Source organism: Strongylocentrotus purpuratus, unplaced genomic scaffold (assembly GCF_000002235.5).
Source record: "Strongylocentrotus purpuratus isolate Spur 01 unplaced genomic scaffold, Spur_5.0 spur5_scaffold_10, whole genome shotgun sequence".
Taxonomy (NCBI): domain Eukaryota; kingdom Metazoa; phylum Echinodermata; class Echinoidea; order Camarodonta; family Strongylocentrotidae; genus Strongylocentrotus; species Strongylocentrotus purpuratus.
In genome coordinates, this window is record NW_022145595.1 from 21,699,877 (window position 1) to 21,725,390 (window position 25,514).

General features: G+C 38.1%; 1 protein-coding gene across 1 annotated transcript; it reads left to right on the top strand.

Moving 5' to 3' along the window:
* The first annotated feature begins 4,308 nt into the window (after nt 1–4,308).
* LOC762892 (cytochrome P450 4V2) lies at nt 4,309–20,839 on the top strand. The gene is made up of 12 exons (XM_030979767.1): nt 4,309–4,370; nt 7,023–7,211; nt 8,744–8,856; nt 11,218–11,303; nt 11,905–12,098; nt 13,566–13,635; nt 14,015–14,141; nt 14,707–14,883; nt 16,260–16,362; nt 16,851–16,985; nt 18,899–19,078; nt 20,206–20,839. Exons 2-12 carry the CDS (start codon nt 7,046–7,048, stop codon nt 20,364–20,366), a joined length of 1,512 nt encoding a protein of 503 aa, XP_030835627.1. The 5' UTR covers nt 4,309–4,370; nt 7,023–7,045; the 3' UTR covers nt 20,367–20,839.
* Nucleotides 20,840–25,514: the final 4,675 nt, after the last annotated feature.

Below are 25,514 nucleotides of genomic sequence, written 5' to 3' on the forward strand. Positions count from 1 at the left end.
AGGGGTAAAGTTTTTGTTTGCTTCCTACCAGTTTTCTGTTAACGCCCACTGATTTGTTGTTTTGTTATTGTTCTCTATGTTGGCAAACAGTAAAGCAATGACTCGTTATATTATTGATTATATTGGAGGGGTTTTTTTTGGGGGGGGGTTGGGCTAGTTGGGGGTGGATGAACCTTTGCATTATAAATCCACCTAGATATAAAACGATTCTTATACATTCGATTCATTTTAATGAAAAAGAAATCCACAATTACTGAATTAAAAATTCATCATTTATTAGTGCTAATAATCGTTATACCATTTCAAAATGAGAAGAAATATACATGAATTATTGAAAAGATCGGTCTTTGAAATGTTATTGGTCTCTACTATTGGTCCATAAACATATCAATGAAAAATAAGATATATCATACGACGCTATAAATTTATTTTATATTTGCATCACCACTGCTGCTATTATTAAAAGTAATCAATATTTAGAGACTGTTGAATCGAGGCAATTACGGGGGGAGGGGGGGGGGGGGCAGTCTTTGGTGAAATTGGACCCATATGCGAGAGCATCAATCTAAATATATGCCAGAATTTTCGTGTACACTACACTAATTGAGGGAATTCAAATGATGAATATTACTATGGCATATAGATTTAAGGGATTTTGGATGAATTGATCGGAACATCAATTTAGGGGAAATACCGGAAATGTCTGATATTGATTTTTATACATATGGGAAACGATTCATTTAAAAATCACGACTCATGTAACTTCATGATAACAAAGATATTCTTGTCTTAATTGAGTCGTGATTTTTAAATCAACTGTTGGTTAAGAAACGCCGTTTAATAATGGCTATAACATTTGCGATTAATCGCAGTATTAGATTTCGATCACAGCACAGGAAATAAAAATAGATGAAGACTATTAGAAGGCAAAGAGCTCTCAAAAACCATGTAAACTTCGATATACGGACTTGGCCCGTAAACAGATGGAAAGACATCAAGGCAAAATCATTTTTTTATTAAATTTATCTTCCCTCTCCTTCATTTCTTCTGTCCGCCGCGTTATTCAAATATGATATTTTAATTCCGAGATTAAATAAATTAGAATCTGAGAAAATAATTATGGACGATGGGGTCGACAAAACTCATTAATATAATGTGATTGCACATTGCTTTTAGCCTGAGTAAAACATGTACGAATGAAATTTAAATAAACGAAACTTGTGTTGAAATTGAGCACATAACATTTCTAAATACAGAAAATACATATCAAATTACGTGGAACCCCCCCCCTTCCTCATTTTCGAAAAACCAGACGCGAAACTAGGTATCTGCTTTACTTGGTCTAATGTGGTATTATAAAAACAGTAACTGAAGTCTAGATCAAATAGAATCTGAATGTGAAATCGAATGGTCAAATGCACTTGTGCAAACAAAGAATTTTTTTATATTTTTTTATACTGTATACTCCCAATGACATTTGGAAATTGCCCCCCCCCCTAAAGAGACTCTATCAGCGTAACATACATTAGTTAAAGGCCTCAAATGTCAACGATTCACAGCTTTATAATTATCCTTCAGCCGATCCATGTCAAACTTTGTTATGGTTTGTTTGCTGATTTACCTTAATCGCAAATTTAAAATAGAATAAAAAATAAAAGAACGAGAAAGAAACAATTTTTTTTGGAAGAGTGTTCATTGATGCACTTGAGAATATCGTCTCGGTCATGGAGTGCATGGATATACATGGCTAGTGGGAACGTGTCACGTCACTGTTCTTACTTTTGTGGGGTTCACACTATTTTGGTCCGAAATATATTCGTTGGTCTAAACTCAAATGGATTGATATTAATGGGCTAAGTCTTGCTCTGTCATCAAAAGAATTCACTAAGTACCGACATGGTACCAACCGGAAAAGATTTACCGATTTTTGTTTCCTTCCCCATGACTTCATTCTTTCTCCTTCTTTCTCTCTCTCTCTCTCTCTCTCTCTCTCTCTCTCTCTTTACTCTTCCAACGTCTTTCTTTTTTGTTTGACTTCCCCCTCCACTCGAGAAAAAAAAAACTCTTGAAGTGTGTTTAAGAGAAAAGTGGGGGCCATTGTTCCCGAATTTCATTCTACTCGGGTTGTTTCCGATCCCCAGAATAATTTTCTCGTGATTACGAAATTTTCCACTCTATTTCACTTAGCCTTTGAGTGGGCTCCAAGCCGACGGCGGCAAGACCCTTTTCTGCGTTAAACACGGGTATCTGAGCGAGGAATAAAGAGGAGGAGTGGTAGGGTGTAAGGAGTGTGGATGGTGGGCGGGGTTTAGAAGTTTTTCTTGTTCAAAACTTAAAATATCCGAGTTGTATACCATTTCTTTATTTACAATGATTTATTCTGTGATCTTTAGACAGGGTAGTCTCTTCAGTACATGAAAACTGCTTTGCAAGAGAGCACTGTATTACATAATACATTAAAAAACAGTAAACAAATTAAAGGTAAAGACCAGTTATGGTCATGCGATTGCATTGTGAAAGAAACGTTGTGGAATCGATCAGAAAAGGTTGATCATCTAGCATTTAGCATCTGCAAGGATCTGGAATCATCAAAATGATAGGAAATTTGGCCCATTCTTCGTAAAGTTACAAGCACTATACACAGAAAGATGTATATGGGACTACCCTATATCTCTCACAGTCCATGAGAGAAACAAATTTACCAAATATATGAATTAGTAGGCGGTTTCCCAGCAATTTTTTTATCATCATGTATTAGTCAAAACATATTCTTTCACATGATTGGTAATGAGAGCTTCCATTTCATTTTTTGAAATTGGGGCGTTTCCAATACTGGTCTTTACCTTTAATAGATGGTAAAATATTACGATATATGATAAAACAAAACAAGAGCAAACATGTAGACTGATAATGGAAACGTGTCTTAGACTTTTGAACTACAAAATTCGGCTAAAAATATACTCTTATTAATATAGATAAAATACCTCAACACGTCAATATTTCATCAACAGTTTTCATTCCCCTTCCCTCCTCCATTGGTATTTCAGCATATCATGCATGGACCCCTAGACCCCACCCTCCCCCAGCCATGAAATTATGTCATACGCTGATGAACTGTAGTGGTATGATATAGAATTTTAAAAAGAAAAGGGGGAAAAAAGAAAGAGGCATTCAACCATTTATAGGGCATTGCAACGGGTGCCCCCCACTCTTCTTCTTATTCTCCTTCAGGATAATCTGCCTCCTTCACTGCTGAAGATTATTGCAGATATATAAGTGAATTTGTGTGACGACATAGGGATGCACAGGTGTGCACTCCCCCGCCGATTAAACCAACAGTCACCCCTCCCCCCCCCCCCCCAAAAAAAAAATCATTGACAAAGACGGTGAATTCTCGCTACCCTAAATAGGTACGAAAATCTCGAAATTCGCGAGACGAGGTAATTTTCACTCTCTCGGGTCGTCACTACAACTTCCGGTATAGAGTCCCATCCCGCTGGCGCTAGCGCCTGTGTTCGCTGTGCAGAGTTTTCACGCACGCTAAAATCGATGCCAATCAGTGTAATTTGTACAGATTATAATATGCAATGGAAAGCTTCGGGCAGAATTAGTGACTTTAGCACAAAAGGCCGTTAAACTCTACCGTGAAAGAGAGGGTTGTGATCACGAACGCCTGCACAGGAAGCTGTAATGTCGAAAAGCTATCCCATAATGCAATGCGCGTTTTCAGGATTTTCCCCGGATGCGTTATTTTTTTATGCGGCACAGATTGGGGCATGGCGCGTGTTGAGCCTATGGGAAGTACGTTCTTTCCCTTCTGAATAATGTCTGCACATACGTGAGACTAGTCATGTTCGCTAGCGCATTAGCGCTGCGAAGAAGTTTGAATATCCATCGCGAACTATGTGTTTAGATAACATTCCTCTTCGTTTAAGTTAGTTAAGTTTTATTGACTAATTATTGTGATATTCTCCTTATTGACGTGCTTCCTCCTCTTCAGATTTCCAATTTCATTTTAATTGTTGATGTAATGATTTTCTATACGGTAGTGGATTACACGTAACACTATTAAAAACAGACCTCTACTACTTATACTGTCTAGTACGCACACGACCACTATTAGTCTGTAAATCAAGACCCCTTTTTTAAAAAAGCCCCAATCTGTGCCGCATAAAAAAATAACGCTCCCCGGATCTCGGCAGAATCGCTATTTGGGGTAGCGAGAATTAACTTGGCACGGCCCGGTACTCGATAGATGGCGCTAGACCCAAACATTTGAATATAAAATTGCACAACTTTGTTGTGAGTGCAGAAAGTGAAGATAGGTTTAGTGTAGTCGTCCTGTCTTGAGAGCAAATTTGGCGAAGTTGGTAAGAAATATGTTGTTTATTAATTCTCTCTATTCAGCTTCATTAACATTATCTTATCATCCCAACTTTCTTTTTGTTTTGAATAGGAGAATACCTGAAAGTTGTGTTATTTTTGTGTTTATGTTTTCATCCTCAGTCCCACATGTCAACATATTTGTACAGTATCGTTTCCTATACAATCTTGATCTTGCAGTTGCATGATGAGCGATGATCGACTGAAGGACTTGGTGATAATATTGAAATAGATTTAATTGTCATCCATTCCATAGGCATACCCGCAATTGCACTACTACTACACTAGTAAAGTCTTGTAAAGCATAGCCATAGTGGTCAATAACTCCAGGAAGCTCCGACGCCAATGCCGAAGGCCACTTCGGCATCGGCGTCGCTTCCTGGAGTTAAGTGGTCAACACACATAGCTGCATTACTATCCTGGCTGTTTATTAAAAGCTGTGCTATTCATTCTCAACATTTCAAACACCCAAATCTGTACTTTAGTGACAATTGATGACACCTAAATAGCAGTAAAATACAATTTTTTAAACTTACTGATGTACGTTGGAAAGAATAATTAAAAAATTCAAATTGTAAGTCTAGATCTACTGTCAAACTTGCCGATCAGCCACACCGTCATGATTGTGTGCATTTGAGTATTTAGTGATTAGAGTAAAAATGCATGCACAGGGAGTGTCTGTAAATTCAGAAAGCTCCCTGCACGCACCAAAGTACACTAAACTAATCGGCTAATCGCTATTGTCGTAAAGGCAGCATCAAATTCGCATAAACGATATTTCAGTAATTTTGTGCATTGGAACAAATCAGAGAGTTGACTGCCACTGCATCACAGTGACATTACCTATTTGGCCAATTAGAGATTCCCTTCTGTATAGTGATAACAACTTTTAAAAATTCAAACTTTCTTATTATTTGTCCGATTTCAATCAAACCACACCGATCTGGTCCTCTAATTTTCTCTGAAAGTTTAAGGTAGGATTTTCCTTTCAAGTGTCCAGATACTCAACCCTCCTATCTCATCATCTTAACTGCTGCTGTTGATGTTGAATAGGAATCCTAATGAGCTGAATATTTGAATCTATATATCAGTTAATATCCACTTATCGGGGTCTATGAAAAAATATGCAAAAGTCAATTGGGTAATTGTAATTTTGCCAATTAATAAGAAAATGCTATTGTCCAAATCTTTTAAACGAAACCCGTTCCTTTGTATCGTCAGGAATGTTTAGTTTATAAGTCTGCAGAAATGCATTACCTCATTGTCCTTATGAATCTATTGCAGATCTATATACTTTTTAAAGAGTAAAGCATAACTTCTGCTTTAAGTTTAAAAATATTGATTGTAGATGCCCCTGTTTTGAAGAGCTTGGATCGTTATTGTGTGAAGTAAAGACATGCATGATTTTGAAGACTTAAATGATATCACTGCCGAGTCTCCTGAACACTAGAGTGGGGAGATTTAATCGTTCAGGTCTGACTGAAAAAGATGTCATCTTTATGTTGATAAACAATGTTGATTAAATGCTGCTTGTAAGTGTCGGCTTGCATGGTGATGTAGATATACAGTAGGTTTGTTTTTAATCTCTCACATGGTGCACCCGCAAACCTACTGTAAATGTTGATTAAGTCCAAAAAAATAAATAAATAGGACAAGCCATTGGTTAATGTCTGCGGAAAGCTTGCTGCATTCACGAAAGTTAAAAGAGACATCTTCTCAAACACCAACGATAAGTGTTAATTCTGCTTAATTTCAGTTTGCTCTGACTTCATTTTCCCTAACATAAAGATAATACAGTCGTCAGAATACAGGCCCCCTAGACACTTTGGAGAAGGCTGTCTAGATTACATTTCAAACTGTCAATTATTAATTGTACACAGATTAAAGGCTTGAACAAATGCAGTCTAAAGACAACAGTAGCGATCAAAGGTCAATGATACAATGTCATTTGTTAAGGTTGATTTAGTTTTGCCATCAAGTACCAATTAAACCTAAATCAGTTCATAAAGTTGCATGCAATTAGATAATAGGAGTTGGAAGAGCATCATTGAACTTTGCCTTGTATCTGATCTAAGATCTACTGCTATGAAGCAAAAATAACCTCACTTTTCAAAGATCTGGACAAGAAACTGGGAATAAATTTTACTTGGTCAAACTGAAGCCTCAGTAAAGCAAGGTATTATTGGAGCACTTTGAGCTTTTAGCTTTGAGAGAGAGAGAGAGAAGGGGGCCGTTGGGGGGGGGGGGGGGGCAGAGAGTATCAAAGCTCTACACAGAGCTTGTAAAAGATTGCACCTGTTCTTCAATTTGAAGCACTATATCTTCACTAATACCTGCTCAGCAAAGTCATGTGCATCTTTCAAATGAAAGCTTAGAATGTTGAGGAAAGGAATCTTATGAAATGAAAAAAATTGATTGTTGGTGGGTTTTTTTTTAATACTGTCCACAGGTGATACCCAAGGCACTTGGGAACTTAAATGCAAACTTGCAAAGCACTACTATTCATTCACCTGACTGTAGACAAGTTTCCATGAAGCACTTACTTCCTACCAGGTACCCTTGTACCACACCCGGGTCGAGAGTGGCAAACATCCATGTACATTAATGATTGATTATGTATTACCCGTATATTCTTGCAGAACTCCACTAATAGCAGACAGCCATGGTGGTCAGCATCGGAGTCGTATCGGTCATCGTCACCCTCTCGGCCATCCTGACATACTTCCTGGCCAAGATCCTGCGTGTCTTCCATCTCATCAGCAAGTTTGACGGACCACCTGCCCTCCCGATTGTCGGCAACGCCCATTTATTCCATCAAGATGCAAGAGGTGGGTGTGAGATTTAAAAAAAATTAGATTATTCGCCCCCTATTTCTAAAAATCTTTTTACCAATGGCTTTATGCTTGTCATACCATGACAAAGCAGGAAAACAAATTAAAAAATGTATTTTTGAACAAACATTGAATACAAAGAAATACATTAGAAATTAATAAATCAATAGAAAATATAAGGAATAACCTGGCTCTTCCAATTTTTTTGGAGGATTATTATCCCAAATGGTCTAAAGAATATATGAAGTGAAAACTAATGATTAGATATGAAGAATATATGATTTATGGGTAAAAATGTGAATTTTATTACCTTATTTGCATAATTTACCATAAATATGCAAATAAGTGATCGGCCGTTCAATGGCTGAGATCATTGGGGGGGGGGGGGTCCCTTAGAAGCCCCCCCCCCGGGCGATGCAGTTTCAAAATAGCCCGGGCTAGATAGGGTTAAACTTATCTAGAATATTTCTACTTTCTACACATTAGACTGTCCATGAGCTCATTGCAGTTTGATGGGACAAGTTAGCTTTATAGGTTGTATGTGTACCCATATGTGTACTAGCATTTGACCACTTACAGTATAGCAATAAGGGAGTTTACAGATAGCACATGGTACAAATGACCCCAAATATCCACAGATCTTTTTCACATGGAGAAGTTCCACTTTGAGCATCTTAGAATAATAACTGCCAAAGTCCTAGATGTGCTTCATGAATACCTTTTGTTTGCCCTCTTGAAAAGAATACATGCACTTGCATTTCTTAGAATGTACCGCTGGTGCATAAAGTAATAATGTTACATAACTTCCATGAGCGCATATCCAGTATTCATCTCTGTGGGTTTTACCTTTTTGGTACAAACGACCTTTATCTGCTCATGCTCAGACTGAAACCGTAAACTGGTTTATTGGCAAAAAAGGGCTGTGGTTCTTTTCTTTGTCCTTTTCCTGAGACAGAGTTCTTCAAGCAACTGGTAGGATGGACTCAAGAGTTCCAGTCCCAGGGCATGTTCCGTATCTGGCTGGGGCCTGTACCTATCGTTATTTTATGCAAGGCAGAGTTTGTAGAGGTACAACTATCATGCTCGCACATCAAGAAGTTGCCAAGCTTGCGCGTCATTTTTCAAGCATATCAACCATTCATTAGAGCCTCACTGCCAGGAGTCACTGCACTAGTTTGGCCAGGAGGGATTAGACTTCCATGCAAGGTCACTGACAGGTGGTTATCTCATCCTCAATTAACATAAGAAAAAGAGGATCATGGGGGACCACTGGTCACAGATTAGGCATTTTTTGCTAAATAGAGGGCGCAAGTAGCTACAAGTAATGCAGTGGGGCTTAAACCTCATCTAGTGAAAGAAGTGACATTTAATTAAAAATTCATCTAGCAAAAAAAAAAGAAATAATTTTTTTATTCTGTGTATTTGTGAGCTTGTTAATCCTGCTAGCCTTCAAACGCCAGGCGTGTAAATATATAATCACTGCTAGCATTCAGTTTTTTTAAACTTGCCAATTTGTTTGAAAAAAACAGAGTTCTTCAAGCAGCAGGAGGAATGGATGAAGAAATATGAATCCAAAGGCATAATGCGATTGTGGCTCGGACCCATGCCATTGCTTGGAGTATACAAGGCCCAGCACATGGAGGTAGTACTATGTTACTCACACCACATGAAATCATCAACCTCGTGTTCCTCGTGTTCAGACTACCAAAATTCATTGTATAGCAATACGATAAGAATGAGCAGAAACATTTAACGAAACGCAGGTTTGAGCATCGTTTCGAACAAAACCCTGTTAGAGATTCAGGGTCCCGCTCTAATCTTTGCGTTGTTATTATATGAAAAACGTAAAACTTGGCGTGGCTTATCATGAACTTGCCCTAATAACTGGCCAGCTGTTGTGTCAATCGACCTCTCCAAATTTAACTTATACAACGTTTCTTTCTACGATGTTGTTTTGTAGTCCGTACGCTATTCTTTCTATATGATGATTCGTTATACAACGTTTTATTTAAATTTCATGTAGTCTGAACATGATATTAAACCCCTGCAGCACGCAGTAACCCATTTTGTCTTTGAATTGTTGCATGAAGATCATTTCTTTCAATTTTTTAGCTGGTATCGAGAGTGTATTTGGTAACTTTTGGCAAAGTACATAAAGTAGCAATAGCCAAAGTTTTGTCTTTTTGTATATGTGTTTTTTGTTTGTGTGTTTTGTTTTCGTTGATTATTTTTCTTCCCAGTTTTGTTTGCATTTTCCCCCTGTTTTGTTTGCATAAAGTTGCTTAAAGATGTTATTTTTTGAAGATCCACAATTCGTGAAAATTTCATGCCGCGAAAGAAGCCATCAGCTCCATTTTGCGAAAGTTTGCGGTTTGACAGTACGCTTTTGTGCATTTCTCTGTTCATGTTTCAGAATTTTTCATGCAGATAGAGGACTGGGTGAATGAGTACAGAGCAAAGTCCAACGGTAGAATGAGATTATGGCTTGGCCCGGTTCCTGTCTTTTTTACCTTTAACTGTCGAGATTTTGAGGTGAGGGGGTTTCTCTAAAAAAATTAACCAGCAAAAATAGCCAACTATTAAAAATTATTAACACTTAAACTCATTATAATACTTGTAGTACTTGGCGAGGATGATGATGGTTATAATGCTAATACTACTTCTAATGATGATAATAGTAATAATGATGATGATGATGATGCTTCTACTACCACTACCCTTACCACCACCTCCACCACCCACCACCACCACCACCACCACCACCACCACCACCACCACCACCACCACCACTACTACAGTACTACCACTACTACCACCACCACCACTACCACTATCACTACCACCACTACTACTACTACCACTACTACCACTACTACTACCACTACCACTACCACTATCACTATTCACTACCACCACTACTTCTACTACTACTACTACTACTACTACTACTACTACTACCACCGCCACCACTAATACTACTACTACTACTACTTCTATTAATAATAATAATAATAATAGTAGTAGTAGTACTAATGACGATGATGTTGGTGCTGCTAGCTTTGTATAGTGCTCATATCCATCATACTGTGAAGCTCATGGCGCTTGGACATTATTATTCCAGTTATAGCCAAGCTATGCTATTAAATATTCAACTGACTGTCAAATGTAACATACATAATTGGTGTACATACTACGTATGTGCATATTTATCTGTTTGTATGAATGTATGTATGTCACTATATATATTTATTCATTTATTCACTAAGCTTATCCACAACTTTACATACCGTATGATGGGGTAAACTGCAACGGTTTCTTGTAATGGCATTGGTATATAGTAGGCCTACTTCACATTGCTGTATCATATTTTATATGAGTCTGCAAACCATGCATGACAATGCTTTTTGCACACTGCCACACAAGTAGAAACAATTATGTTATATCTGGTGCGTACGCACCAGATATCCCCCCCCCCCCCCAACTGAGCGAAGTATCGGTCACGATTTTCACATTTGCGGGGGCCCAAAAAAAATTAGTTCTCTCCTTACCCCCCCACTGAACGAATTATCGGTTGGTGCGATTTTCAAATATTTGGAGGGCAAAAAGAATAATAAATTGTTGCTCACTACCCCCCCCCCCCCCACCCCCCCCCCCCTCCACTGAGCAAAATATAGGTCAGCACAATTTCCAAATTTTCAAACACCTTCCTTGAAAAAAATCCTGCGTACGCCACTAGTTTTATGTATATTGTAATGTATCATGTTTAAAAACAGTTGAATGCAATATCTGATAATTCTATATCAAAGAGAAACAACAACAAAATTAATGAATCAAAGAGAGCCAACAAAGAATTAAAAATAATTACAATTTAGAATAAAAAAGATCTTAAGTTATTACGGATGTAAAGCTTACATATATTGAAGTGTAGTTAAATATAAAAAGCTTGCTTCATGGTCAAGAAAATAAAAGCCTGTGACAAAATGTTCCCCCTTATATCTGGTAGGTTGTTATGAGTAGCAGCAGGCATATCAAGAAAGGTTATGTCTATACCTTTTTACATCCCTGGCTTGGCCGTGGTTTACTGACAAGGTAGGTTGATTTTTATGCTTTAATCATAGTCATAATAAACTCCTGACTTCAACCCTTGGCTTAACACTTTACATAACCCTAACCCTAAACCAAACTTAAAACCCTATTGCAGCCCTAACTACTATCCTATATTTTTGATTAAGTAAAGCCAAGAGATATGTGACATTGTTTTTGCAGACACATGTATGCATTAAAAGGGTTTATAAGAACAGTAAATTATACAGAAAAAATAAAAATGTCCACAAATTGAGTTACAAGGTTTTGTCACCCCATCAATGATAAGAATGTCATTGCAAAATGTAATCAGTATCATTAGTTTGTCATTCACATCTTAAAGCCATTGAGTCTTTAAAAGGTAGAGAAATTAGGAGGTACAGTGAACGATAATGAGGCTGCAGGCACAGAGGAGCATTACTATGTCCCTTTGCAAGCATAGACTGACATCTTGTTGAGGATGGGGGGGGGGGGGGGGGGGGGGTGTTGTGTTTAGGGGAACAGGTGCAAAAAGTATACAGGGTAGTTCTTTTAAAAGCCTTTTTTAGGTGGACATAGACACTTTATGATATCAACATTTTTCTTTTAATTTGTTTTTTCTTGTCAGTACGGGACAAAAATGGTTTCACCGCCGGAAGCTGCTCACCCCAACCTTCCATTTCTCCATCCTCCAAAACTTCATGGACGTCTTCAACGAGCAGAGCTTCATCATGGCAAAGAAGATGGAGAAGTTTGCCGACCAATCAGAGCCTTTCAACATCTTCCCACAAATCACCTACTGCGTTCTTGATATCATTTGTGGTAAGGTCTTTTTGTTACGGCACATTCACACTTGACACAGTAAAAGATATAGATTTAAGCCTCATTTAAAAAAAATTGATTACATAAAATTAAACTGTGATAAGTTTCACATTTTTGCATCTTCTAACACAGAGCTCAGTGAATACGTGTAGGACAAGGACCTTTGTAACATTTAAGAAAAAACTGTCATTAAAAAAAATGTGCTATTGAATTGCAAGTGGCTATGAAAAAAGGGAAGCTTTGCACAACAAAGGTCTTATATATGCTCACCTACTTGTATCTCTTATTAGTGTATGTTATGAGATACAGTAATGTTCAGGATACTTCACTTCTTCTGTCCCAGCGATTTACTGTGGAAGTTTACCTTGGCGGTTTATGACCACAGCTTATGTGTACAACGTTTTGAAGAGAATGCTTTTCATGTGAGCAGAATCTTTTTCTCTGTGAAATTTACACAGGAGAATTTATGCTAAATCTAACATTTGGAAGTTATACATGTTGTAATAACAGATTGAGTGCCTCTAAAAAGACATTGCATACCCATATTAATTGCTATGTAAATCCAGAATATGACTATTAGTAGTAATAACAATGTGTTTTTTGGTAAAGTGCATATGTCCTTCTCATTATTATCATCCCGTTATGGCAGCTATACTAGTATGTAGTTTTTGATTTTCATTAGTGTTTGTAGATATCATTTTCAAAGATGCTATGGATAAAGATTAGTTTGTATATTCTCAGCTGCTAGGGTTTGATAAGAAAAACAAGTAAAAGATAATTTTGTTTTGTTTTGTTTAAACCTTAAAGTTAATATTAATCCAGAAGTGTAGACTTTGAAATCTCTTGAATTAGATCACATCCAAACTTTTATACCGGTAGTATGTACTATCTACTTATCAATTATTGATTTAGGCCGTATGCACCAAGTAACCAACTGATACAAAAAAGACAGAGGTACAAGCTTGTTGAATTTGTCTAGGATTCATTCAAGTCTGTTTACATCTATCAGAAGTAGATGATATAATCGGCGGAAAAACTAGCTAAACATTCGTAAATGTTGACTGTTCCCTAGACTGTTTATAGAATTTAAATCAGCTCTACAAATTTAGTTGGACATGTTTAATTAAAAGGATATGCTGCTGAAAGTTGCATTCACTTTAACATCAAACCTATTCTTTTTTATCTGATAAAATAGACCTTTATTTCATTGAATTTGATAAAAACATGTATGATACAATTGGATATAAACTCACATTTAGATTTTGTGCTATTTTGTATATTTATTTCATAAAGTCACATTGAAATTGTGTGTATGTATGTGTGTGTGTGTGTGTATGTGTCTATTTCCATATTAACAAAGTTGCCATGGATAGTGAAAATGATTCCCATGGATAATAAACCAATATCCAGAAAGTTTGGCAAACTTTTGTCCTAAGTTCTTATATCTGATTAATTTTTGTCTTTCAGATACTGCGATGGGGAAGTCTATAAACGCTCAGGGAGAGGGGGATAATGAATATGTTACAGCTGTAATAAGGTATGAAAATTAAAGCTGATGTGACCAAGATTTGTTCCTAAAATTGTATTTCTATCTCTGTATGACTGTTTGTCACTGTCTGTTTTCTTCTGTTTTCCTCTTTATTCTCTGTCAAAACATTTTCTCACGGATTGGGCCCATCGTTACCATCTTGTTTTAAACCTATTTTGGGGGCCCCCAGGATCCGCCCCTGTTTTGTCCAGGGCTTGACACTAATGGCTCCCATATTCACTGTTGAACCCCTCCCCTCCCCCCATATTAAACATTTGGCATCGAGTTGCTGTACATAGCACATCTATGTTGTGGATGATAAGAATGTCTTTCAGTTGCTACTTTGTAATTTCCATTTTCTTTTGTCTCTTTTGCTTCACCATCAAAGCATGACCAACTTGGTGCAGGAGAGAATGAAGAAGCCCTGGTTCTGGCCTGACCTGCTCTATGATAACATCCAATCGGGTAAAAAGCATGCCAACAACCTTAGAGTACTGCATGATATGACAACTAAGGTGAGAATACGGATGATAAACCTTCAAAGAATTGTCTGGGTTTCAGGAGTTGTTCGTTGTTAGACTATGGGACCAGGTTATTATGCTTTTTAGTTAATATTGTTTAGAATTACCTTGAATTTTGTTGTTGGTGGTAAACATGTTGGAAATATTAAGGAATTTATTGAACCTGTGTGTACAATTATATAATCGATGGAACCTTTACCAGTTAGGTTGCTTTTCTTTCGATTGCGACATATAAATGACAATGTACCAATTAGAGAATAGCCCAAGTCCTTTCGATACAGAAAAAATAATTTTATATAGAGCAGATTAGGGAGATATTCATCAATCTTTGACGAGTGTTGAAAAAGCTGACTTTTATGTTTTGGACTTATGTATATTCCAAAATATTAACAAAAATAAAATCTTTTTGTACCCCTCTCCTGTGTTTTCCTGATTTACATGTAAGTTTTTAAAAGAATAAAAACATCTGGCACTACTATCCTTCTCTTCTCCTGTATTTCTTGTAAATTTGTAAGTGAATTAAAATTATCTTGCTCTTTCTTGCCCCGTTTCTGTCTAGATCATCAAACAAAGATTACAGGAGCCTCCCAGAGCCCTGGATGGGAGCGAAAAAGATGAGGTTGCCGGTAAACGGAGGAGGATCGCATTCCTTGATCTCCTTCTCCAGATGCACAGGGAAGACCCAAGCTTTACACTAGAGGACATCAGAGAGGAGGTGGATACTTTCATGTTTGAGGTAATGGCTAGCAGTAGTTTGGCCAGGAGGGATTAGACCTCCCTGCGTGGTCACTGGCAGGTGGTAATTTCATCAAATCAGCTCTCAAGAAAAAGGGGATCATGGGGGATCAACGGGTATTGCTTAGGCATTGTTGGCTATATAGAGGGCGCAAGTAGCTACAAGTAGTGCAGTCCTGCTTTAATGAAATATTGATGATGATGAGGAGAATTATAGACATGTGAATGTAGAGAATCTCCTTTGAAGAAAAGGATGGTTGCTCCTGCTTTTTTTCTAATTGTTGGCTGGCGATGATTCTGGTTTTGATGATGATGTTCATGATCATGCTACGGCTGATGGTACGGATGACGGAAATGATGATGACGACATGAACAATGGTGGGGATTTTTGTGGTGACGATGGTTGTGAACATGTTACTGTAACGGATTCTTATTAGTTAAAGGGGAAGTCCACCCTGAAATTATGTTAGTTTTAATAGGAGTAGAAAAATGAGAGAAACAAGTCAGTGAAAGTTTGAGCAAATTCCGATTAAAAATAAGGAAGTTAGGATTTTTGAAGTTGTGATCAATCAAACACAAATTGGCAACTCTATGACGTATCATGCGAGCTCAACTTCCATTTGCTCAGTACTAAAAAAATCTAAAATTTTCATTTTCCCTCAAGAAAAATTTCAACCATACATGCACCCTAAATATAATAATTGCAAATATGTTTCTATACTCCCCCTGCAAGGAACAAATATATATTCCGTCATCAATAACGAAGAAAACATGATTTTATGGAATATTATGCACAAAGCAAATGAAGGAGAGCTCGTATAATAAGTCACAGAGTTGCCAATTTGTATTTGATTGATCACAACTTCAATAATTCATAACTTTCTTATTTTCATTCAGAATTTGCTCAAACTTTCACTCACCTGATTTTCTTATTATTCTGCCTCTATCGAAACAAACTTATTTTGGGGGTGGACTTTCCCTTTAAGAAGTTTAGAACTCTTGCTGTTGCTCTCTTTGTGTTGATAGTGGGAAGATGTTGCTCTGATAAGGATGATAAGTAGGGGGATGATGATGACGATGTTGGTGCTGGTGATGATGGTAATGGTAATACAGTCAAACCTGCTTTAGTGACCACCTGTCTACAAAGACCACCTGTCTAAAAAGGCCACATTTTTTGTTTCCCTTGAAAATGGTTCCTCATTGAAACATGTACTAAAGGAAACTGTACATAAAGACCACCTGCCTATAAGACCACTTTTCCTGTCTCCCTCGGGTGGTCTTTATATACAGGTTTGACTGTACATGTGATAAGTACCATCATCTGTGAACCTCTAGGTAACAGAAAAAACAACAAATTTCTGAATGATTTTCTGCTAGGGCCATGATACGACAGCTGCAGCGGCATCATGGACGATCCTGATGATTGGCCGCCATCCTGAGGTCCAGACCCGCCTCCATGAAGAGCTGGATGAAGTCTTTGGTAAGTCCTACCCAGGATCTAATGGCTCCCTCTGTAGGTTCTGCTATAGTATATGTTAACAAGGTTTGATGTCTTTGATGATGATTCTCATATATTACTTCTGTTATTTATAATTTCTTTTAGGGATAATAATAATAATAATAATATTTAATTTTTATATAGCAATAAGTACAATTTATATGCATATATTCAATAACAGACGTTAAAATGAAACCTCTTCAATTTAAATCATAATGTGGTGGGAAAAAAAATTAACAGAGGCCAATGGCCTATCAAGGTTGATGAATTACTAGAATCAAATCACCCAACCTTCTGATTGTATATGTACAACGATTTACTCATAGCTGAAACTAAAAAAAACACAATTTTATTTAAAGAGTGGGTGATGTTTTAAAATTTATCATTGTGGTATATCATGATGCTTTTTGTGCCACATTTGCAAAACCGATCAGCTTATATCAAATCTTTTCTTATTTTTCCCCCTGCAGGTGACAGCGATAGACCCATTACTGCTGATGATCTTCAGAAACTCCAGTACCTGAACTGTGTCTTCAAGGAAACCCTGAGGCTCTGTCCCTCGGTGCCCATGATAGGCAGGGATCTCGAGGAAGACTGTGTCATAGGTAGGTTCATTCACTCCAGTACCTGAACTGTGTCTTCAAGGAAACCCTGAGGCTCTGTCCCTCGGTGCCCATGATAGGCAGGGATCTCGAGGAAGACTGTGTCATAGGTAGGTTCTTTCACTCCAGTACCTGAACTGTGTCTTCAAGGAAACCCTGAGGCTCTGTCCCTCGGTGCCCATGATAGGCTGGGATCTAGAAGAGGACTGTGTCATAGGTAGGTTCTTTCACTCCAGTACCTGAACTGTGTCTTCAAGGAAACCCTGAGGCTCTGTCCCTCGGTGCCAATGATAGACAGGGATCTAGAAGAGGACTGTGTCATAGGTAGGTTCTTTCAAAAGGCCTGTTTTCATCAGCTCGAGATTGCCAAATAGCCCGCTACTTCTGATTTGGGAAATAATCCCTAAGTTACAAATCGCGTATTCATCAGCTCAAGACTTGACCTCGAAACTTGAAACTCGAGCTCAACAAATTAGCTTGAGATACTTTGCTCAGCGTTTGCGCATAGTGAGAGTCTTCGGGTTGGTGAAGACATACCGGACAAATAGCAGGATATTTTTCAAACTAGCCCAAGATATCTTGGGATGATTATCTCGACCATATTTCCTGCTAATTGCAACTTCGTGCTGATGAAGACTCAAATTAATTGGATATTTGGCAGCGATCGGGATATTTCAAATAGCGGGATATTTGGCAATCTCGAGCTGATGAAGCAGGCCTAAGAATCTTGCTACTTCCTAGCACCTGTGGTGCTAATGTTATGTCTGCAGGACTTCAGAAGAAAAAAATACCATGGGCAAATTCCCCCAAACACTACCTTTCCAGTGGTAATAAATATGTTATCATACTTATAAACTTTTGACCCGCAAACTTTCGACCAACCAACTTTCTTTGGTCCTCCTAAATTCAGCAACGACCTATTTACTCATTTAGACCAAGGTAACGAAAAACCTTTGAGGAGCCTAGGTACTCCTCTTATCTTCTACATACCGTATGTATTTAAATGACTAGATTGCCAATCTGTATATGCATCTTCAACAGTTACCTAAGTCGTCTTGTTTTATATCAGTAGGGGGGGGGGGGGGGGGGGGGGGAGGGATTGGTGGCAGGAAGATTGTTGAATTCCTTGCGTACTTGAGTATTCTTCTAATCAACTTAAAGAAATCTTCGATTTTTGATACTGATTGATTCCCTGAAACTTCCTTAAATTTAAGGAGCTTGAAGCACAGCCACCCCCAAAAAGCATGTCATACATGCTTTCTAGATATTTTAAATAATTTTTTTCTTCTTCTTTTAATGAAGTAGCTGTTTGTGGTCCTTGTGGCTGTTAGCTTTGTGCTAAACAAGTTATCCAATAAAGTCTACTACAACTGCTGCTACTCCTTGTTTTGCCGGTGTTGTCATTGAGTCCGACCTTGAGGTCGTACTTTTGTTGCTATAATGGGCATGGCACCATGTCCAAAACCTATCAAATATCTTGCAGTGGACTTATGACTTAGAACAGCTGGCCTCAATTACATCACTGATTTAACTGTTGATTAGGCAGTTGAAGTTCATGGGTCACATTACACGTATAGAAGGCCTAGAGAATCTTGCTTTGACAGGGAAAAATGTGGGAAGGAGGAGTATAAAGGGGAAAAAGGAGGATACTTTGGATGGACAGTCTGCAGAAATTATTGGAAGAGAGAGGAGTGAAAGAACTGGAAGTGGTGCTAATAGAGAAGGCTAGGAGCCAAGGGTTGTGGAACAGCATGATCGCCAAAGTCAAATGATATGGCACTTAGAGAGAGAGAGAGAGAGATTTTCACCTACTGTGGAGTCTTAGCTTTCTTCATACATGTAGCTTACAAGAGAGTACCTACTTTGTTAAACAAACAAACAAAAACATTTCTTTTTCTTCCTTTGCTTATTCACAGATGGTAAAGTGGTGCCAAAAGGCACTCTGGTTGTCCTGGGTATCTACGCCCTTCATCGCGATCCAGAGCAGTTCCCTGACCCGGAGAAGTTTGACCCTGATCGGTTCCTGCTGGAGAACTCGACCAAGAGACACCCCTACGCATACGTTCCATTCTCGGCGGGTCCTAGGAATTGTATTGGTATGTGTGAAAGATTTTATAGAATATAGGAGTGTGTAGAGATGGGAGCTGGGGGGGGGGGGGGGGGGCAGCAGAATATCATTTCAGGACCTGATGACTTTAATAGTATGTGGAAGAGCTAATGTATATTATGCAGGGAAAGGGCATTAGATTGTCCAATCCCAGCATACAGAATGCGATAAGTTCCTAAGAATCCTATTGATTTATTAATATCAATGTTGGATGTCACTTGTTTTTATCCAGCTTGAAAATATGATGAGCATTCCTTGTATAGTGGTATAGATTTAATTGACTGCTATGATGAGAGGCATCACTGTTTGTATAGGATAAGGGGATGTTACATCCTGCTATGACCCCAAGGAGGCCGAGGGGTCATAGCAGGATGTAACGTCCCTGAGAGCCAGAATAGAAACAGCTATGCTTTGAATATTAAAGCAGTCCATATATCTTTTTGTATACCGAATTCACAAAATATCTACAAATAATTCTTACCTTATTCTCCTCTTGAATAAAGATTGGTTAAAACATCACAGAAAATCTGAGACACTGTCTGTTAATCTTCACTGGAAAGTGGCATGAATGTTACGATCATTCTGGAATTGCACATTTACTGCACTGTATGGTATCCGCGCTCGCACAAATTAACTTTTTTCACGTAAACCAATGCCGATTTGAGCAAAATTTAACTGTGCAGCCTGTTACCCGGGGAAACGGGCATCTTTCTCATTAAGTATCGACTATTAGGCGGCATGGCTAAAATCATGACTCCCGATTAAGCATACTCTTACCTTGTACTGTCTATTCAAGTTCACATTATACTAAAATAAGTATTGTGATTTCTTTATTTGTACTTAAAGCCCCACTGCATTACTTGTAGCTACTTGCGCCCTCTATATAACAAACAATGCCTAATCGCACTGCATTACTTGTAGCTACTTGCGCCCTCTATATAACAAACAATGCCTAATCGGTGACCATTGGTCCCCCATGATCCTCTTTTTCTTATGTTATTTGAGAGCTGATTTGATGAGATAACCACCTGTCCAGTGACCTGGCAGGGTGGTCTAATCCCTCCTTTACACTAGTACAGATGGCCTTTAATGACCTCTCACCTTTCGACCCCACAGGTCAAAAGTTCGCCATGATGGAGGATAAGGTTATTCTAGCCAACCTGATGAGGAAGTTCTCCGTCGAAGCGATCCAGACCATGGAAGAGACGAACCCTCTCGGTGAACTCATCATGAGACCTAGGGATGGAATCTACGTCAAGCTCAGCAGAAGAAAATAGAGGGCGCTATAGGAATATCTAATTATGTTTTTAATTTTGCCGTCACAATATTTTCAATGGGAGTGTCACATTCATGTGTCCTCTGGTCTTAAGACTTGAATATGTAAACTAAGTCAATCATGGTTGAAAGATAGAGGGCGCTATAGGTATATCTCATCCAAAGAGGACATTATAAATAATTTTTTTATTTTGCCGCCATAATATTTTGAATGGGAGTGTCACATTCATGTGCCCTCTGGTCGTAAGACTCGAAGATGTAAACTAAGTCAATCAGGGTTGAGAAATAGAGGGCGCTATAGGTATATCTCGTCCAAAAATTTGCCATCCGAAAATTTTGATTAAGAGTATCTCACACACCTGCCCTCTTGTAATGAGAGCTAGAAATGGAATCCAGGGACCCCGTTTCACAAAGCCTTTTTTCAATGACAAATGACAAAGATCATTGACAAATTTGCTGATAACCAATCAGAAGCAAGGATTTCAGTAGCTTATAACAAAATATGTCATTTGTCACTGATGACAAGTTTTGTGAATCGCCCCCGTGGTCATGGCTCAGCTGAAGAAAATAGAGGGCACTTTTGAAATAACCCATAAAAAATGATCATTACTTTTTTTTTATTGGGTCCCTTAAATTTTGTAAAGAGAATATTACACTCATCAAAGGAAGCCCTCATGAGGAATATAAATAGATTCTACATCATGCTCAGCTGAGAAAGTAGAGGGCGCTATTGGAATAAAAAATGACATCAGCAATATTTTTCTAATTCGCCATAAAATTAGGATGCGAGCATCATGCCCCACACCCCCTTGAGTGGTACCCTTGCTAAACGCGTTACATCATTAAATTAAAGAAATTAGAAGTATTTTATTATAGATTGGAATTATTCTATTAAAGAGATCGGAAGTGTGAAGTGCCAGACCTGTATTATTATTCTAATAATGGCGATGATATTGTCACAAGTCAGCGTTAGAGACACAAGGAAAACTTGTTGAAATTGTTTAGATTTCTTAGCAGTTATACTCGATGATTGAGGAAAGTTGTAAATCCCCGAATCAAAAAGCCTGCTTTAGATAAAGAGGTGTAATATATTTCAAACTTGTTTGATGAAAATAGATCAGAGGATCAGATATTAATGCTGCAGAGGTGTATACACTTAGATACTTATTCTACTATCAGTTATACTACTTATTTCGAATCCTTATTGGTATTAATATGGTTTCGATAAATTTTACTAATAGTTCATAGATTAAAACGTTGCAAAACTTTTGGGATATGTACGACCGGAGTAATAGTTTATCTGTGAAGCGCTTAAAGACATCATAGATGTATTAAGCACTATGTAAAAGCGGATTATTATTATTATTATTATTATTATTATGTAGGTCTTTTAGTATTCAATATTCTCAGGGTGTTTTGCAAATGTGATGAGAACTTTGAGGGGTTTGGGACAAGGAGACGTCCTGTATGTACAATTATTTTTACCAAAGAATGAGTTGTCTCCCAAAGTATGTGTAAAAGAAACCAAAAAAATATATAACAGTATATATAGACCAAAGAGAGTTGATTGCCATTGGCAATGTATTTTATCCTAGAATATCTAGGAAAGGTTCATAGAACAGTAGGAAATCTTGCTATGTAATTTGTGTACTTATCATAGAGGTTTCATAGTCGAGTGGTTTAAGCATTTGACTTGAAATGCAAAGGTTGGGGGTTCTATCCTTGACATGACACTAATGTCCTTTGGCAAGGCATTAATCCACATTTGCCACTCCATACCCATGAGAGAGAAATGGGGACCTGGTAGGATGACGAAAAGCCTTCGTGTTAGTTATTGCTATATTGGGCAATTTCTACTAGTCATTACTTTTAAAATGTTATAAGATTATTTGGTATTTGTGGGATTAATCTATTTTGGTCATCATGTTCCCTTTAATAATCGAATTGTTACATTCTTGTCTTTCCGTCAGTCGGTTAGCTGAATGATGACACCAGAAGACAGATTGAGAATCACAATCAAGGATCTTCTATTTCTCTGCTCAATTTCGTCAAAGAGTAATCGATATCAGAAAATAAATTGCTCGATTTGTCAGGTAAACTTGTATGTTATAGTAGTTTGTTTGATTATGTGTCCATGTCAATATGGTCTGAGTGCCGATTGGTCAAAAAGAATGAGGAAAATGTTTATGAAAACTGCTGAGAAAAATATAAAAAAATGTGGACTTTCACAAAGCATAACAGCCTAAATCAACCGCATAAACCATTTAAGACCTCTTTGAAGGTTACTACAATGCGTCAGTGAGTAAACTAGTTCCTTATATCTCAATTGAATCGTTGTGTTCAGATAACAGCTCTAGAAATTATAACACTTATTTACGTCCGAATGGAATGAGAAAAAAAGAAACAACAATTGTGAAAAATGAAAGGGCGAAATTAGAAATTGAAGGTTGTAATCTATTACAGGATATTGGGTCATTCCTTGTCAAATTAACTTTGTAATTTTAAATTCTATCCCCTTTATCTAAAAGCTGAAAAGCCTAACTTTACCCCCAATTAGCCAAGAACATACAGATACAAAGCAAAACAAGCCAGTCTTGTGACTTCATTTAATATGATGTTCCCTCGATAAAGCGTTGTGGAATTGGAAATAGCATGTGCAATGTTATAAATAATTTCTAGTATTATTAGCTTTATTGTGGTCGACGCATGCGTGCGTTTGCGTGCGTGTGTATAGGAGATTTTTTATTGAGGGGGAAATGGTGCACGGCTACAGATCGAAAGTAAAACTTCAATTGATGTTTCAGCTTTTTGCTAAGGGGGGGGGGGTTTGACCAAAATAATGACGATGCGGAGCATCGTCCACGAGCCGCGAAGCGGCGAGCCGATTTTTTTTGGGGTGTTTATTTGAACCCCGTAAATGATGTTTTCCTGGCATCTATATATTAACACAATGGAGACCATAAAAAGCAGTGCATGATAACGTCTTTTTAAATCAAGTAACAATTTAATACACAGTTATATCCAGAGTTATCATGTGTTTGGTTAAGTTACCAGATGAGTTGAATATCTTCTCACAATATTTGCACTTGAAAGGGTTTCTCTCCAGCGTGCGTTCTTTTTTCTTTCTTTTTTCTTTCTTTTTTTTGTTTTTTGTTTTTGGGGTGCCACCCAACCCCCCTAAACCCCCCCCCCGTAGATCCGCGCCTGAAAGCTATCGTACTCATTCGACTTCTTCACAAATTTAAAGGTAAAGACCAGTAATGGTCATGCGATTGCATTGTGAAAGAAACGTTGTGGAATCGATCAGAAAAGGTTGATCATCTAGCATCTAGCATCTGCAAGGTTCTGGAATCATCAAAATGATAAGAAATTTGGCCCATTCTTCGTAAAGTTACAAGCACTATACACAGAAAGATGTATATGGGACTACCCTATCTCTCTCACCAGACCATGAGAGAAATAAATTTACCAAATATATGAATTAGTAGGCGGTTTCCCGGCAAATTTTTTATCATCATGTATTAGTCAAAACATATTCTTTCACATGATTGGTAATGAGAGCTTCCATTTCATTTTTTGAAATTGGGGCGTTGCCAATACTGGTCTTTACCTTTAATCTGAAACATTAAAGGAAGATTAATATATTTTGTAATGGCAGTTCCGTAACTGATGAGACAATGATTTGAATTGTCGAACTTTTTGTTCCCAACAAATTAACAACATCAAGAGTGGGGCGGTTAATATTATTATCATAATAAAATATTGCCTCACCTCGGGAGCAGAAGAGCCTGGATAAATAATGATTTTAGGAGTCAGGCTTGAAAAGCGCAATTCGGAAAGTTCTATGTGATTTGATTGATGATATTGTAGCATAACTAGTCCAGTAATTTAGTGAGACGTAGAGGGCGTTTTAGTTAATTGTGAAATATATATGTGGACATCGTGAGATGTCAGTAAGTTTGGTGTTGACCTGTCGTTGCGACAGGTTGATCCGTTACCAGGAACGAGTAAAGTTACTTGAACTGCAGATATACTGTGCCAGTGTTGTTTCTTTAGTCCTGTCAGACATTCAGTGATTGCGGGAGTGAGTAAAAGGAGAGCTAGTCCACGTTATTTCTTACACGATATACTTTTGTGAGAGCCCACTGAGAGTTGAATGATTGTCGAGAGCGTGGACCGGGTTTTGAGAGACTGCAAGGCAGAACGCTACCCCGGCAGAGCACGGTTACGCCACAATATGATAATAGGTTTCATCCCTATCATTAGGGACTTTTAGATTCGCACGAAGACAATGGGGATTGCCACGATCGACGTCCTTGTAATGCACTGCCTTGAATGGACGTCACAGTATCAGTCCACGCAAATCTAAAAGTCCCTATTGTCTATATTCCGACGCCCGTCTATTGGCAGCCAAATGTTATGTGTATCCAATTGTATCAGTTAGTTTATAAAACTTAGTTCTTCTAAGTGCATGTTTATACAGTCGAGGTGGATAGCCATTGTCATGGACGGCGCTCCAGGGTGGGGGGGGGGGGGGGGGGGGGGGGGGGGTGGGCAGGGGCCAATATTCATGTGCCCCCAAAGTGATCCTTTTACATAGGACAAGTGCCCCCTTTCATTTGTAAGAACTGCCCCTTTCCCTTATTATAAGTGCCCCTTTTTCTTTTGATAAGTGCACCCCTCATTTTTTAAAAGATCCCCTACACTTTCTCATAAATGTCCCTTTTCACACCCGATAAATGCCCCTATCAGAATATGATAAGTGCCCCTTTTCCTTTGCAGTGAGTGTCCCTTTTCCATTCTCATAAGGACACTTTTTCATCTCTGGTAAGTGCCCCTTTTCAGTACCCCTTACCACCTATGAGAAGTGCCCCCTTCACCTCTGATAATTGCCCCTTTTCAAATCTGACAGGTACGTAGTTTACTTTGACAAGTGCCTCTTTTCCTTTGTAATAATTGCCCCCTTCCCCTTCTGATAAGTGCTCTTTTTCTTTTTTGATGAGTGCCCGGCCTGTTCACCTCTGATAAGTGCCCCTTTATTTTGATCCCTTTACCTTTCTAAAAAATGTCACTTTACTTTTGATAAGTGTCTATTTTCCTGCACATAAATGCTCCCTTTTCACCCCAATAATTGCCATTATCAAAATCTG